The sequence below is a fragment of the Balaenoptera musculus genome, chromosome 3 (genome assembly GCF_009873245.2).
Source record: "Balaenoptera musculus isolate JJ_BM4_2016_0621 chromosome 3, mBalMus1.pri.v3, whole genome shotgun sequence".
Taxonomy (NCBI): domain Eukaryota; kingdom Metazoa; phylum Chordata; class Mammalia; order Artiodactyla; family Balaenopteridae; genus Balaenoptera; species Balaenoptera musculus.
In genome coordinates this window covers 37,396,152-37,409,414 of record NC_045787.1, presented here as the reverse complement: position 1 = coordinate 37,409,414, position 13,263 = coordinate 37,396,152, and the positions used below count along the sequence as shown (strand labels likewise).

The following is a 13,263-nucleotide window of genomic DNA, read 5'->3' as shown; positions in this document are numbered from 1 at the left end:
GAGTGTTCTGCCTATGTTTCTTCCTTTCTTTTTAAAATAGCAACTATGGAGGTAGTAATATTGTGAATAATTTATGTACTATACTAACACCATACTAAGTAAATGCCAGTGAATTTTTAAAGTAACAATGTTATATCTATCAATCATTTTTTATTAGAACATTCTATAGAGTATTCAAGATATAAATGAGTTTAATTTTGAGATAACAATTTGTCAACTAGTTTTTGTAGAGCACTGATCCTCTCCCAGATCCTCTCCCATGTTTATCCACATTTTATTTGAAAGGAGTTCAAAATGTCAACACAAGATGGCGTACTAAAAGAAAGTTCTCAAATTGTAAGTAATCAAGATTAGATGTCTCACAGAAAGGACATCCTATTCAAGGAAAGAAACTGATTCATTTTTCCTTAATAAAATATGCAGTTATACTGTAATTAGCATTCTCCCGCCTTGAGCCGACTGCCAGCCAATAGCGTGCTCCCAACAAATTCTGCTATAACTATATCATTTGCACAGAAAACTACAGCATCAATTCAAAATAAAATGTAGTCATTGAATAGCTATCGCTGGATAAGTGAAATTGTGTGTTTTATTAAACATACTTTAATACAAAGTATGTATGCCTAAATATCACCCAAAATGTACATTATTTACTAATTCGAGTTTACAATAAATCTATTAGTTTCAATTTATAAAATATTATCTATTCTTAATGTTATACTATTATATTGCCTTCAAACAATTAGTCCCTATAACGTAAACTGCAAAACCATGGCAAGTCAGTCCCTCCTGCCATTACACATAACATACATAATATATCTGCAATATAATATTCATTATGCACCATTTAAAAACATGGGGAACTTTATATGTCCCTAAGTTAAGATTCATTTTAGAAATTTTTAAGCTAAGATGAATACATTTTTAATTTTATTTGAATCAAAGCAATTTAAATGTGAGCAGTAAAAACATGTTTCCAAAAAATGGCTTTAAGCCCTAAAGAATATTTTAGAACCTAACTGCACTTTAGAAACTTTGTGTTTTCAATGAATTTAAATTACTTCCTACTGAAAATAGAAATGACATAACTCAAGAGAATCTAGCTATGTATTTATATATAGCACAGTGTAGGTGAGTGGTTTTCAAACCTTTTTTTGCCATGGTCTTTTTTTTCAAACAAAATATTTCATGTAAGCCCAATATATAAAACAGATAAAAGTGGATACTGTTCCAGTTGGAGCATATGTGCACAGTTCAGTTCTCCTAGCTATAAACAGGGATAAAATCAGATCTAGTTCACCAGGTTGATAAAAGGACTAAGTGAGAAAGAGAACCAAGTGAGATATGTTTTATAAAATCTCCTTGAGGTATAGAGAGCTGTTTAAATATTAACAGTATTAGGTAACCTGGATAAGCTGTCTCTTCTACTTGTTTCAACCCAACGTATATACAAAAATTAGTGTTTAATAAGAATTTTCATTGAGGCATATCATGAAGTGGTATTTTTTTTTCATACCCGTGGTTTATCAAAACTCTTAATTTGTTGCTACACTATTTCTTGCTAAAAAAGAAATGAACAATGTAAATACAACTTCATAATTTAAAAACAAGTGTTGAAAACATATGAGAATAATTAAGAGTATCTAGTGGAAACACAAAACCTACATGACTTTAATTCTCTGTGTTTCCAGTTTTATAGTCAGTACTTTGGGTGCTTTTCATGGTTTGGAAGAGAGACACATTTGGGGTAGGGAAAGATTTACTGTCCATTAAGAAAGACAGGAATCCCACAGAGGTCGAGACAGATCCACAATAAGATAGGATCAGGCCTGGTTAGGCCCCAATATACATGGTGATCCCTATTGTCCTATAAAACTAAAGTTGTTTGAACATCAAAACCAATTTCTGCTCAATTTGGATGTAAAAATAATTATATTTTTGAACTGAAAGTTTTTTGGCATAATTATTTAGTTTAGCCTGTATTTCAGAACCTGAAATGTTAACTTCTATGAAATGCATTGAGGGGGAGCAGGGAGAAAATAGGCTATGCTTTTTCATCCATTTTGTAACATCAGACCTAAATACAAGAAGACCTACCTGTTTTCCTCAAGGTAAAATGGGACATATCCAGGTTGACCCACACACTCAGTTTCCCAAAAAATGGTCATGCGAGTGCCTTATACTATGACCAAATTATAGCTGGGTATTGTTAATTTTCACTCTGAAAATAAGAACCTTAGTTACAGACATTTGTCTATGGTCCACAGCAAGGTTTCTCTGACCTTGCTTTAGTAGGAAAGAGCATTATTCTCAAGAGGTGACAGTAGAATCTCAGGCCTGATAATCCAGAGCAAGTAATGTGGGACATTTTCACACAGCAGGAGAAGAAAATGAAATCATAATTCCCACATCACATATTGATGCGAGAAACAGGAAAGTCTGTTAACCAGGGACACAGAGAATGAGCCTCCAGTATCACTGACAAAGTTCCAACTTTGTAGGGATACTAAGCCACACAACCACATGAGTGGTTTTATCCAACAGGATTCAGCAGCTCATGTACAGGGTTCAAAGAAGAAGACAAACACCTGCATTGATCCAAGAATTGGGTGTTTAAGGTGACTCTAACAAAAAGACAAGGGCACTAGGAATTTATAGGCTGATGAAAGCAGTGGTGATTTTGGCAGTAAATCCTTGTTTTCTTGTTTTGCAAACACTCTTGAAGACCAAAATCAACATTTTAAAGCATCTCCAAAACAGTCTAGTGCATTAACACTCTAGCTGATTCCAAAACAGAGAACCAGTGGTTTGGTTTTCTGATCACAATGCAGACTGTACTGCCGAACTGAAATTCTGGGACTCTGAACAACCCTCCTGATAATGTGAGTTTTATGCAGATCCACAGTATTACATGTCAGGACTCACACCTGAGAGTGATATTTATAACCTTTATAAATAAAAGACAAAATCAGAGCATTGTGGTATTTCTAAATAAGTAGTTTAGTTCTTCATGTTGCGAAAGTGTGACATGCTTACCTAGACCTCTGAGTAAAGTGGCAGAACAGGAAAGCAGTGAGTAAAATTTTAGGACTTTTGGGAAATAGGGGTAAAAGGGGACTTATGTCATTTAAAAAACAATCAGGCTTGAAGAAAAGAGACAAAACATAAGAAACAATTTGAATTTTGACAGAGAAAGATCTAACAAACGTAATAAACATTAGGCAGAGAAATCTATAGAAATAGAGTTTTATCTAACCTATTTAATCATCCTATGGGGCTATGACTTATCCTCTTTATAGCTCGAGGATTTATTGCAGCTTTTAATGTGTTATATGGGCTGAATATTATATTTGTAATAATTGTTATACCTTATTGAAATTATAGTAAAACATATTGTGATGTAAATATAAGAGAGAGAGAGAGAAAATGAATATATACCTGATTTAGGTGAAATATCTGTTTAACAGAACCAGGAGGTAGTTTTGTTTACTTTTCTTCCTTTGAATATGAGATGTTTCTCTATTTTCATTTCCCAATCTGATTTCATAGGTCACTTATCTTACTATTTAAGAAACCAAAGTAAGTTTTCTGATTTCCTTAGATATCAGTCTGAACTGAAGCAACATAAAACCACCTGATAACTAGATATATTTATTTAGAAAACGTTTTCTCTCTTGTTTACAAAAGCATTTCCATTTCTAGAAAGAGACAGCAAATTTCACTGGTGCAGAAAGATAAAGTAAAACAGAACTTGAAGCAAGGTAAAGAGAATACTAACATCAACTATGATATTTCTATCACCTATTATAGGAATGAACTGCCAGTAATTAAACCGTAAAGAGCAAACTCCCAACAACATGTGTGGTAAATTTCCAGGACATAAAAGTAGTCAATTCAAGCACATGAGTCAAGAGTAGCATCATGATTAAGAACTGTGGCCTTGGTGCCATTCTGCCAGGGTTTGAATCCTGTCCCTATTACCTACTAGCGGTGTGACATAAAAAAAATTACTGTTTTCCTCATCTATAGAGCAGGGACAGTATTAATACCTGTCTAATAGGGTTATTATGAGGATTAAATAAGATAATCCATATAAGGCACTTCAAAAACATGATTACATAAAAAGCACTCAAAAAGCTTATGCCATTAATAACATTACTATTATCTACGGCAAGGAAAATGTCATTGCCATGGATCAAGAAATAAATCAAGATCCACAGATGCACAATGACAAAGTAACAATAGGCCTCCTTAATGGGATAAATTGACATGGTTAAAGGATCCTCTCTCCTCTCATCACAACTATACCTTTCCCTGTATTGACTAAAAAATAACAATCTTGCACAAATATTTAGTAAATTCTGATTTAGTTAAGTTGGGTTTCAGAATAATAATATATCTCTTTGAGAGGAATAACTGACTGTCAAAAAACAGCATATGGGTGGCAAGAAAAATCTCTTTTATATGTTTCCCATAAACAAATAAAATGAAACAAATATATCATAAAGCCTGACAGTGGTTATGGCCATAAATGGATATTACATATGTTTTTTAAAGTATAAGTCTTGAAATACAAAAAAGTTCTAATAAAATTACCTGTTTCTAGGCTTTGCAATTCATCTTTTCAAACATATATTTCTAAGGACAGGACAAATCTCTCTTAAAAAGTGCAACAGATTCTAGTATGGTGCGTTATACTCATAAAGCCTTCAATAAATGTTTGTGATGCAGTTTTGAAGTCAGACAAAACCAGGTTCAAAGTTCAGCTTCCACTCATACAGCTGGGTGATGCTAAATAAATTACCTAACTTCTTTGAATCTTAACCCCCTTATTTGCACCATGGGCACAAAAATACCTAAACCACAGAGTTTTGTGAAAATCAAACAAGGAAGCAGTATGCAAAATGTCTACACAGGGTGCCTGGCACACAGTGCTCAAGTCATCTGCAAACAGATTGCTTCAGTTTTTCCTGTCCAATACGGATACATTCTATTATTCTTCTCTTCTTAATTGCCTGGCTAGAACCTCCAGTACAATGTTGATTAGAAGTGGCAACAGCATCAAAAAGAATAAACTACATAAAGATAAATTTATCCAAGGATGTGCAAGACTTGAACACTGAAACTAAAAAACAGTGTAAAAAGAAATTTTAAAAGATCTAGATAAATGGAAGGATACTCTGCATTCGTGGATTGGAAGGATTAATATTAAGATGGCAATACTTCCCAAACTGACCTACAGACCCAAAGCAAACCCTATCAAAATTCCACCTGCCTTTTTGGCAGATAAGCTGACCCTAGAATTCATATGGAAATGCAAGGGATCCAAACAGTGAAAGCAATATTATACAAAAAAAAGTTGGAGGACTCACACTTCTTGATTTCAAACTCACTACAAAGCTACAGTTAATCAAGACAGTATAGTACAGGTATAAGGACTGACATACGAATCAGTGGAGTCAAATCAAGAGTTGACCAGTGAATCAAAACATCTATGGTCAAATCATTTTCAACAAGAGAGAGACAAGATCATTTAATTGGGGAAGAAGAGTCTTTTCAACAAATGGTGCTTAGACAACTAGATATCTACATGCAAGAGAATGAATTTGGACAACAACCTCACACCATAAGCAAAAATTAACTCAAAAAGGATCAATGTCTTAAATGTAAGATATAAACTATAAACTCTTAGAAGGAAACATAGGTGCAAATCTTTGTGACCTTGGATTAGGCAATGGTTCAACTGAAATTTGAATTCCATTAGAATTAAAAACTTGTGTGTCACAGGACACTATCAAGAAAAAGAAAATAGGAGAAAATATTTGCAAATCATATCTCTAACAATGATCTAGTATTCAGAATATATAAAGAACTCTTACAACTCACTAAAGACAAATAACCCAAATAAAAAATGGGCAAAGGATTTAAACAGACATTTCTCCAAAGAAGATATACAAATAGCCAATAAGCACATGAAGAGATGCTCAAATCATTAGTCATTAGGGAAGGGCAAATCAAAATCACAATGAGATACCACTTCATGAATGCTAGGATGGCTATAACTGGGGGAAAAAAGAGGCAAATAACAAGCGCTGGTGAAGACGTGGACAAACTGGAACCATCATACACTGCTGGTAGGAATATACAGTGGTACAGCCACTGTCAAAAATAGTTCGGTAGTTCCTGAAACAGTTAAGTAGCGTTAACATATGTCCCAGCAATTCCATTAACTGAAGAATGGATGAACAAAAGCCACATATCCATATAATGTAGTCTTATTCCACCATAAAAAGGAATAAAGTTCTGAGACATGCTACACAGATGAACCTCGAAAACATTTTACTAAGTGAAAGAAGCCAAAAACAAATGGCCACATAATGTATAACTTATATGTAATGTCCCTTTATATGAAATGTCTAAAACAGGCAAATTCATAGAGACAGAAAATGTATTAGTGGTTGCCAGGAGATGAGGTGAGGGGAAAATTGGGAGTGATTACTAACATGCATAGGGTTTCTTTTTTGGGGTAATAGAAATGTTCTGGAATTAGTAGTAACAGTTGCACAACATTGTGAATGTAATAAAAACCACTGAATTATACACATTCAAATAGTGAATTGTATATTTATACAAATTTTATCTCAATTAAAAAATTGCAAAAAAAACTTTTGAATTGGATAATTCTCCCCAAAAATACCACTTACACTTTGATTCTTATTTCCGTACTCCCTTAATAATGTCACAAATGTGTCAGTAAGCTGGCATTTTTTTGAAATCTTTACTCTAATTCTCCAGATTCTACTATATACCTCTTCCAACTGGAACAAGGACTACCCTCTACTCTCTGTATTAACTATCTTTAAATTGTGCTGTTTTGAAAAAACAGTGTTTACAAGTTTACATATATATATATATATATATACATATATATATATATATACATATCGATATGGATGGATATAGAGATAGATAGATGAATAGACACTGAAGTGATAAATAAGCACAGGTGAGAAATAAGAAACATTTTGCTAATATGAAACAGCTTGATTTTTCACAGACTCCTTCAGAAATAGTGACTCATTTGTCAAAATTATATGACTTTGTGTATTTCGTAATTGGCTCAATAGAGAGTATTTACTGTAAATGCAGTTATTTACTTATTTATTTTTATATCTTAACCCTCTTCATTTATATTCTAAACTGACATTCCACCAATGAGAACTTACCCTAAGCATGGGGCCATTTTGAAACACATGTGGCTCGTCACAAACCACACAGTATTCATTCAACACAGGGATCCGCTGTTCAGCAAACTCAATTGTCTGAATAAGACAATAAAGAGAAAGAATTAAGTCAAGTTCATGCAGGATTTGAAAACCCACTAAAGGCTAAACTATTTCTACAACGGATGGAGGCTTGGCTCATACCTGCACTAGGAAGCCACGGTCTCGTATTGGAATACATTTGGCACCATTTGGCTATAAAAAGCAAAGTAGAAGAAAATAATTTTTTCATTAGGAAAATAAGTAAACTATAGCCTTTTACTTTTGCAACAGTGAATACAGATGTGATCTAAGATCACCTGTAATGTGAATTAAATCACTGATCATGACATCGAGATTTTAGAATTTCTTATAATGCCCTTTCCTCCATTACTATTGCAATCTTTGTTTAAACTAAATGAGCAGCATTCTTAATTTCTGATCTTCTAATAAAAATGAGTGGCATCTTTAAACGATCACAAAAACTCGTTGCCTCTATTACTCATCACTGATTGCTCCCACTTCCTCATTTAGATGATTTCAATCTCATTTTACAATCAGATAGAATTATTTCTCCAAGGACGTACTAGACAGCTGCTTGCTGTAAGGGGTACAATACTAAACTACTGTATTAGGCTTAACCATACAGGAGGACATTAAGACATTTTCTTTTACAGAATATCGGAAATTACCTTTCTTAGGTGAAACTAACCATGGGAAACTTTCTACTATGTAACTCTGACAAAATTACTTTTCTATATGTCTTTAATACTTAGTTTTGAGAAGAAATGGGCTTTGGGGATATCCACCTAAAATTACCAACATACTCATATACATTTTCTTAACACAAATAAAATTTCATGGTATAATTTACAATGTAATTTTAGAAATAAATCTATATAAGAACACCACAACTTTCTGAAAATGTATCCTCTTATTTTTTTTCAGTTTCATCTATTGCTTGGTATATCTGTATTAATAGTTAAACAGTTAAATATGTTCCTCCCTAACACACACACACACAAATTTACTAAAAGCAAACAAAACTTTTGGTCAATTATTTTATGTAATTAATATACATAAGATAGGTCTGTTTCTTTATCTGAAACTGGCTATAATGCTGATTACTCTAGAGGTAAACTTTGTGTAAGACTGACTCCCAATAAATACCACCCAAAGTACTTAAGCTTTAATACAGTCACCTCCCAGGCCCATCTCCCCACGCAAAACAGCTTCAGGACAAAGTGACTTCAGTTTCATAAAGTAGACACTGAGAGCAGCTTTAAGTGAGGCTCTGGGATACAGCTGTAACTGTCACTTCTCTCCACAAGTTCACGGGCAAAGTTGTCCTCTTACATACAACAGGAAGGACACCACTCTTAATTATTAGAAATAAATAAATAAATAAAATAAAACATCAACAATTTTTATTCTAAAAAAAAATTATTAGACAAACTCTGAGCTCCACTACTTTTGTGAGAAAACTAGAGATTAGATAAACCTACTTAATAAAACATTAAAAATGCTATGCTTGCTTAAAAGGACAGGCTTTGTGAATCCAATGGACTTCCTTCCACTTTTAGTAGCATTCATTCCCGTGACAGGACTCTGGACTAGACCTCAAATTGACGGCCACATTTATTTTTTCAGAATCAAAATGAACATTCCAGTACCAGTTGCAAACGTCTGATATGCAAAATAACATCCAAAAGAAGAAAATTGTAAATTTTAAAAAACAAAAACAAAATTGTGCTTCTTTCCTTTACCAGATCTTACAAAACAAACAAACTAACGAAACCCTCTACTGCCCCTTAGCTGACATTTAAGAACTCAAGATGAAAATATGTACGCACAGCAGGCTGGGAAGATGAAGATGATGATGGTGTTAAGATACCAATGAGCCCTGAGGTAAGAGAGAGCCTCCGGCCCTCTGCGTTGGGTTCCTTGAAAAGCTCCGTTTTGGATGACTTGGGGGCGCTGGAGTAAGACTTGCTGAGCAACTTGTGATTCTTGAGTCCATATAATTCTTCCATTCTGAGGTTACTGGAATAAGACCTGCTTAACAGTTTGTGAGGCTTCAGGCTGGCGTTGTGCTCACAGCGCGGGTCTCCAGAACAAGAGCGAGTCAAGAGTTTGTGCGACTTGAGAGCGAGGCAGTCCTCCTGCTTGACGGCTGCAGGGCAGGGACGGTTCAAGAGTTTGTGCGACTTAATGGTCGTCACCGCCTGCTCAGCCCGGGGGTCGCTGGACAGCGAGCGACCGAAGGTCCTGTGTGGCTTCGGGGCGCACACGTCCTCCGTCTTGACTGTGCTGGAGCAAGTCCTCCGCAGCAGCTTATGCGTCTTGGAGATCCCGTCTTGCTCCGATTTCAGTTTGGATTTGCTTTTTCCACAACCAGGGGGGGGATAACTTGGCGACCTTCAAAATGCAACAATTAACAGGGCAAATCGTGAGCGCAACAGACCATGCAGAACACTTGTCGGGCTCAATCAACTCAGCTCTGCTGCAGATACCATGTCTTTTTAAGCCAGCTTATTCAGCCAAAATTGAAACCAAATATGTATGGAAAGATCACAGGGACTGAATGCTATGTTTCCTGGAAAGCAAAGAAGGTTTGTCCAGTTTGTTTGTGTTTTTTTTCCCCCTCCTACCTATCCCAGAGCCCTATAAACGACTAATTTTGGTAGGGAAAACTCTATGTGATTAGAAACCAAAAAATGTAATTTTAGTAAATTTATCCCATGTAAAGGAAACACAAACTCAAAACACAGAAATGAGTATCTGTGTTTTTTGATGGAATGGATGTAACTTGGTCTGTTCTTTAAAGTCATAAAGAAAATAAACAGATGCCAACACTGTAGCAGGAATGCTTTGAATTAAATAACCATGGAATATCACAGGTGCAGCGTTTAGTAAGACGATGGAAAGACGTCTGGTTACCCACCTGCGCAAGGTAGAAAATAGATGCAGGGGAGACTTCACTTTCTTCTCTGACAGCTTCTTATTGTGCAGGCAACTGGATTTTTCTTTGCTCTGTTTCCACTGCTGTGTAACAAATGTCTGCATGATTCTGTCAAACCAGAGGTAAGTTTGTTATCACAGTTCCAAGGTAATTTAATATCAGATTTCTGTATGGATTATGTAGAGAATGCATTTATCAAAGGAAAATAAATGCATGGTAATTAGGCGGAGTTTAATTTTGAACCATACAAGATGTCTTCTTGTGTAGGAAAGCATCCTATAGAAAATTTCTATGATTTTACTGTGTTACAATTAATAATTAATTAATTACTGTGACATAATTAAAAATACAAACGATTAAGAAGTTGATAAAAGAATAAGGATATAAAGAGATTTATAAGGACGGCCTTTAGGATCAATACCTTTAGCTGAGGTGGCAAAATAAAAGTCTGAATTATTTTGTTGGTGCCAGCAACACAGGTTTTAAAAAATGTTTTGTTAGTAATTATGATTTATTAAGATACAAGTAAAGTTCTTTTCCTTCTCCTTAATTTGCTTAGTATTTTTCTTCATGAAAAAGAAAACAAAATGAAACTACAAAATCGTAAACAAAAATAAGCCATGCAAAATTGACTCTATGGAGAATTAGGAGGTCAGCAAGTTTTACATTCAGCACAGCTGCCATTCACTTTAAAATGTGCTGGTTTTTTAAAAGATGGTGAGCCTCTAAGAAGTTTTAGTTCCTTTCCTAAGGCAGGAATTTGGTAACTTCTGATCTCAATATTTTCTAAGTCAAGACCATGGCATCACTGTTTTGTGATAAAGAATTCTAGAACGTCAACTGTGGATTTAAGACACAGCCTTGTTTTCTGAGAAGGGTCTCAGGCTGTGACAGCTTCTCTGAATCCCATCCCTCCAGTGACAATGGAGGAGAGTCCCCTAAGGCTGATATTTAAGCAGAGGCAAAATTTTACAATTAAACATTGTACGCAATAAATTAAACATTTTGATTTTCTTTCCCATGTCAATTCAGCAGGTCCTGCTTTCCTGCTCTTCTCAGTTGTTTCTAACATAGACTGCTTTTGGACCGGGAAGATGGTACCAATATCTACTATTTACAATACAGCAGGGTGTGAAAGAGGAACTTTATACACAGATTTTTTTTCTCCTTCCACACATTTCACAAATAAGGTAAGGAAATGAAATCTCTCCAAGTTAGCCTGGATAGTAAGCAGCAGAGCTGTAACACCTATGTTATGAAAAAAATCATAGGGGGAAAAAAATCATAGGGGAAAAAAAAAAAAGATGTGCTAAGATGAGGTGGTGGCCAACTTGAATGGCTTAACATAGAAGGCAGGCTCCATGCTTAGTTCCAAGACCTGTAAGATACTGGCTTGAAAAACAAAATCCAATTGAAAAAACAAAGCCAATTGCACTGGAAAAGGATACCTAATCCAGTACAGGAAACTGAGAAAATTTCCCCTGTGATTTTTTTCCCTCACCCAATTTTCTCCCTCATTTAAAAAATTATTTTTAATTTAATGACTTTATTTTTTTAGAGCAGTTTTAGGTGCACAGCAAAATTGAGAGGAAGGTACTGAGATTTCGCATATGCCCCCTGCCCATAGCTTCCCTATTACCAACATCTCCTGCCAGAGCCGTGCATTTGCTACAACTGATGAATCTATATTGAGTCCTTAAAAAGAAAACACTGCATAATATAATGTGCTAAATATATGTTGCAAATTGAATTTAGTTTCAAAGATGTGGAATTCTAAACATTAAGGGTTTATTTTCTAATTTTTATATGCCCACCTCCTCAGGTGGAAGGCAGGATGTTAGAGGGAGGAGAGTGAATCCAGGGGGGCAGATGGAAGGAATCTGGCTCAGTTCTAAAGTGAGCTCTGCCAACTAAATTATTGATGCAGCTCTTAGCATCAGGATGACTTCCGCTCCTGCGGCATTTACTTCAAAAAGCTTTGTTGAATAAAAATGGGGCGGGGAGTGGTGAGCAAAATGAGAACTCAGTTCTCTTCAATAGAAATTTGTTTTTTATTCATTGGAAAACTTACTTTTTCAGCTGATGTCCCAGTCCAAATCTCTCTTTTGTGGAAATCTGAAAGACATCAACAGTGGGCACTGCAAAGGAAAAAAAATCAGCCTAAATGTTGAGTTGAAACTCAACCATCAGCCAGGAAAAAGTCTGAAAAGTAATATATATATTACTATGTATATGTAATATGTATGTATATACATACATACACGTCTTAAAATAGTCTACACACAATCCTACACATGGCTATTTATGCTTTATAGAGAGATTTTGGAGATCATTCTAGGTTAGTATATATTATATATACTAATGTATAATATATGCATATGTAAATGCACTATATATAATAATGAAGAACGATCTCCAAAAATATATGTTAAGTGTAAACAGCAATGTGTAGGATAGTTTGCACACTATTCCTTAGGTGGAAGAGAGACACGTTTGTATACACATAGACCTTTTTTTAAGAATAAAACAATGGAGGATGACAGTAGGCATAGGATACTCACTTTGCACTGCACACGCTCTTGTGTGCTTCATATTTGTATCAGATACATATATTTCTATAAGTTAATAACTATGCTGCTTATGAAATTGATAACCTCCAAAAGAGGCACTCACCATTCATTATTCACTGGTTTAAAGGGTATTTATTGTTTTCTCACTGTGCCAGCCACTATAGACAGAGTAGCAAAAACACACACAAATATCCCTGCCCTCATGAGCCTTAGGAAAGAGAAGGAGACAGACAGAAAATAGATAAAATGTCACGTGGTGATAAAGGCTCTGGATAAAAATAAAGACGGAAAAGGGTGGGGGGGGGGGCTGAAGGTTATGTGGGCATAAACAGACTTCAACATTAGATAATATGGCAGGAAGAAAAGGGTCCCAGCCAGAGGAAACACAGGGCAGTGTCCCTGAGGTAGAAATGTGCTTCAGTATTCTAGGACCAGCAGGGAGAGCTGGAGAGGAGTGAACAAGGTATCC

General features: G+C 35.2%; 1 protein-coding gene across 4 annotated transcripts in view; it reads right to left on the bottom strand.

Moving 5' to 3' along the window:
* PARP8 (poly(ADP-ribose) polymerase family member 8) overlaps positions 1-13,263 on the bottom strand; it is a 175,720-nt gene that overhangs the window by 36,786 nt on the left and 125,671 nt on the right. For all 4 annotated transcript variants that reach the window (XR_005019442.1, XM_036848604.1, XM_036848602.1 and 1 more), the window contains exons 11-15: positions 12,296-12,362; positions 10,207-10,332; positions 9,116-9,680; positions 7,428-7,478; positions 7,227-7,322 (exon numbers count right to left, since the gene is read on the bottom strand). Coding sequence is in view for 3 of the 4 variants with exons in the window: in XM_036848604.1 (XP_036704499.1) it covers positions 7,227-7,322; positions 7,428-7,478; positions 9,116-9,680; positions 10,207-10,332; positions 12,296-12,362 (905 nt within the window). In the remaining variant the exon portion in view is untranslated. The remainder of the gene's footprint in view (positions 1-7,226; positions 7,323-7,427; positions 7,479-9,115; positions 9,681-10,206; positions 10,333-12,295; positions 12,363-13,263) is intronic.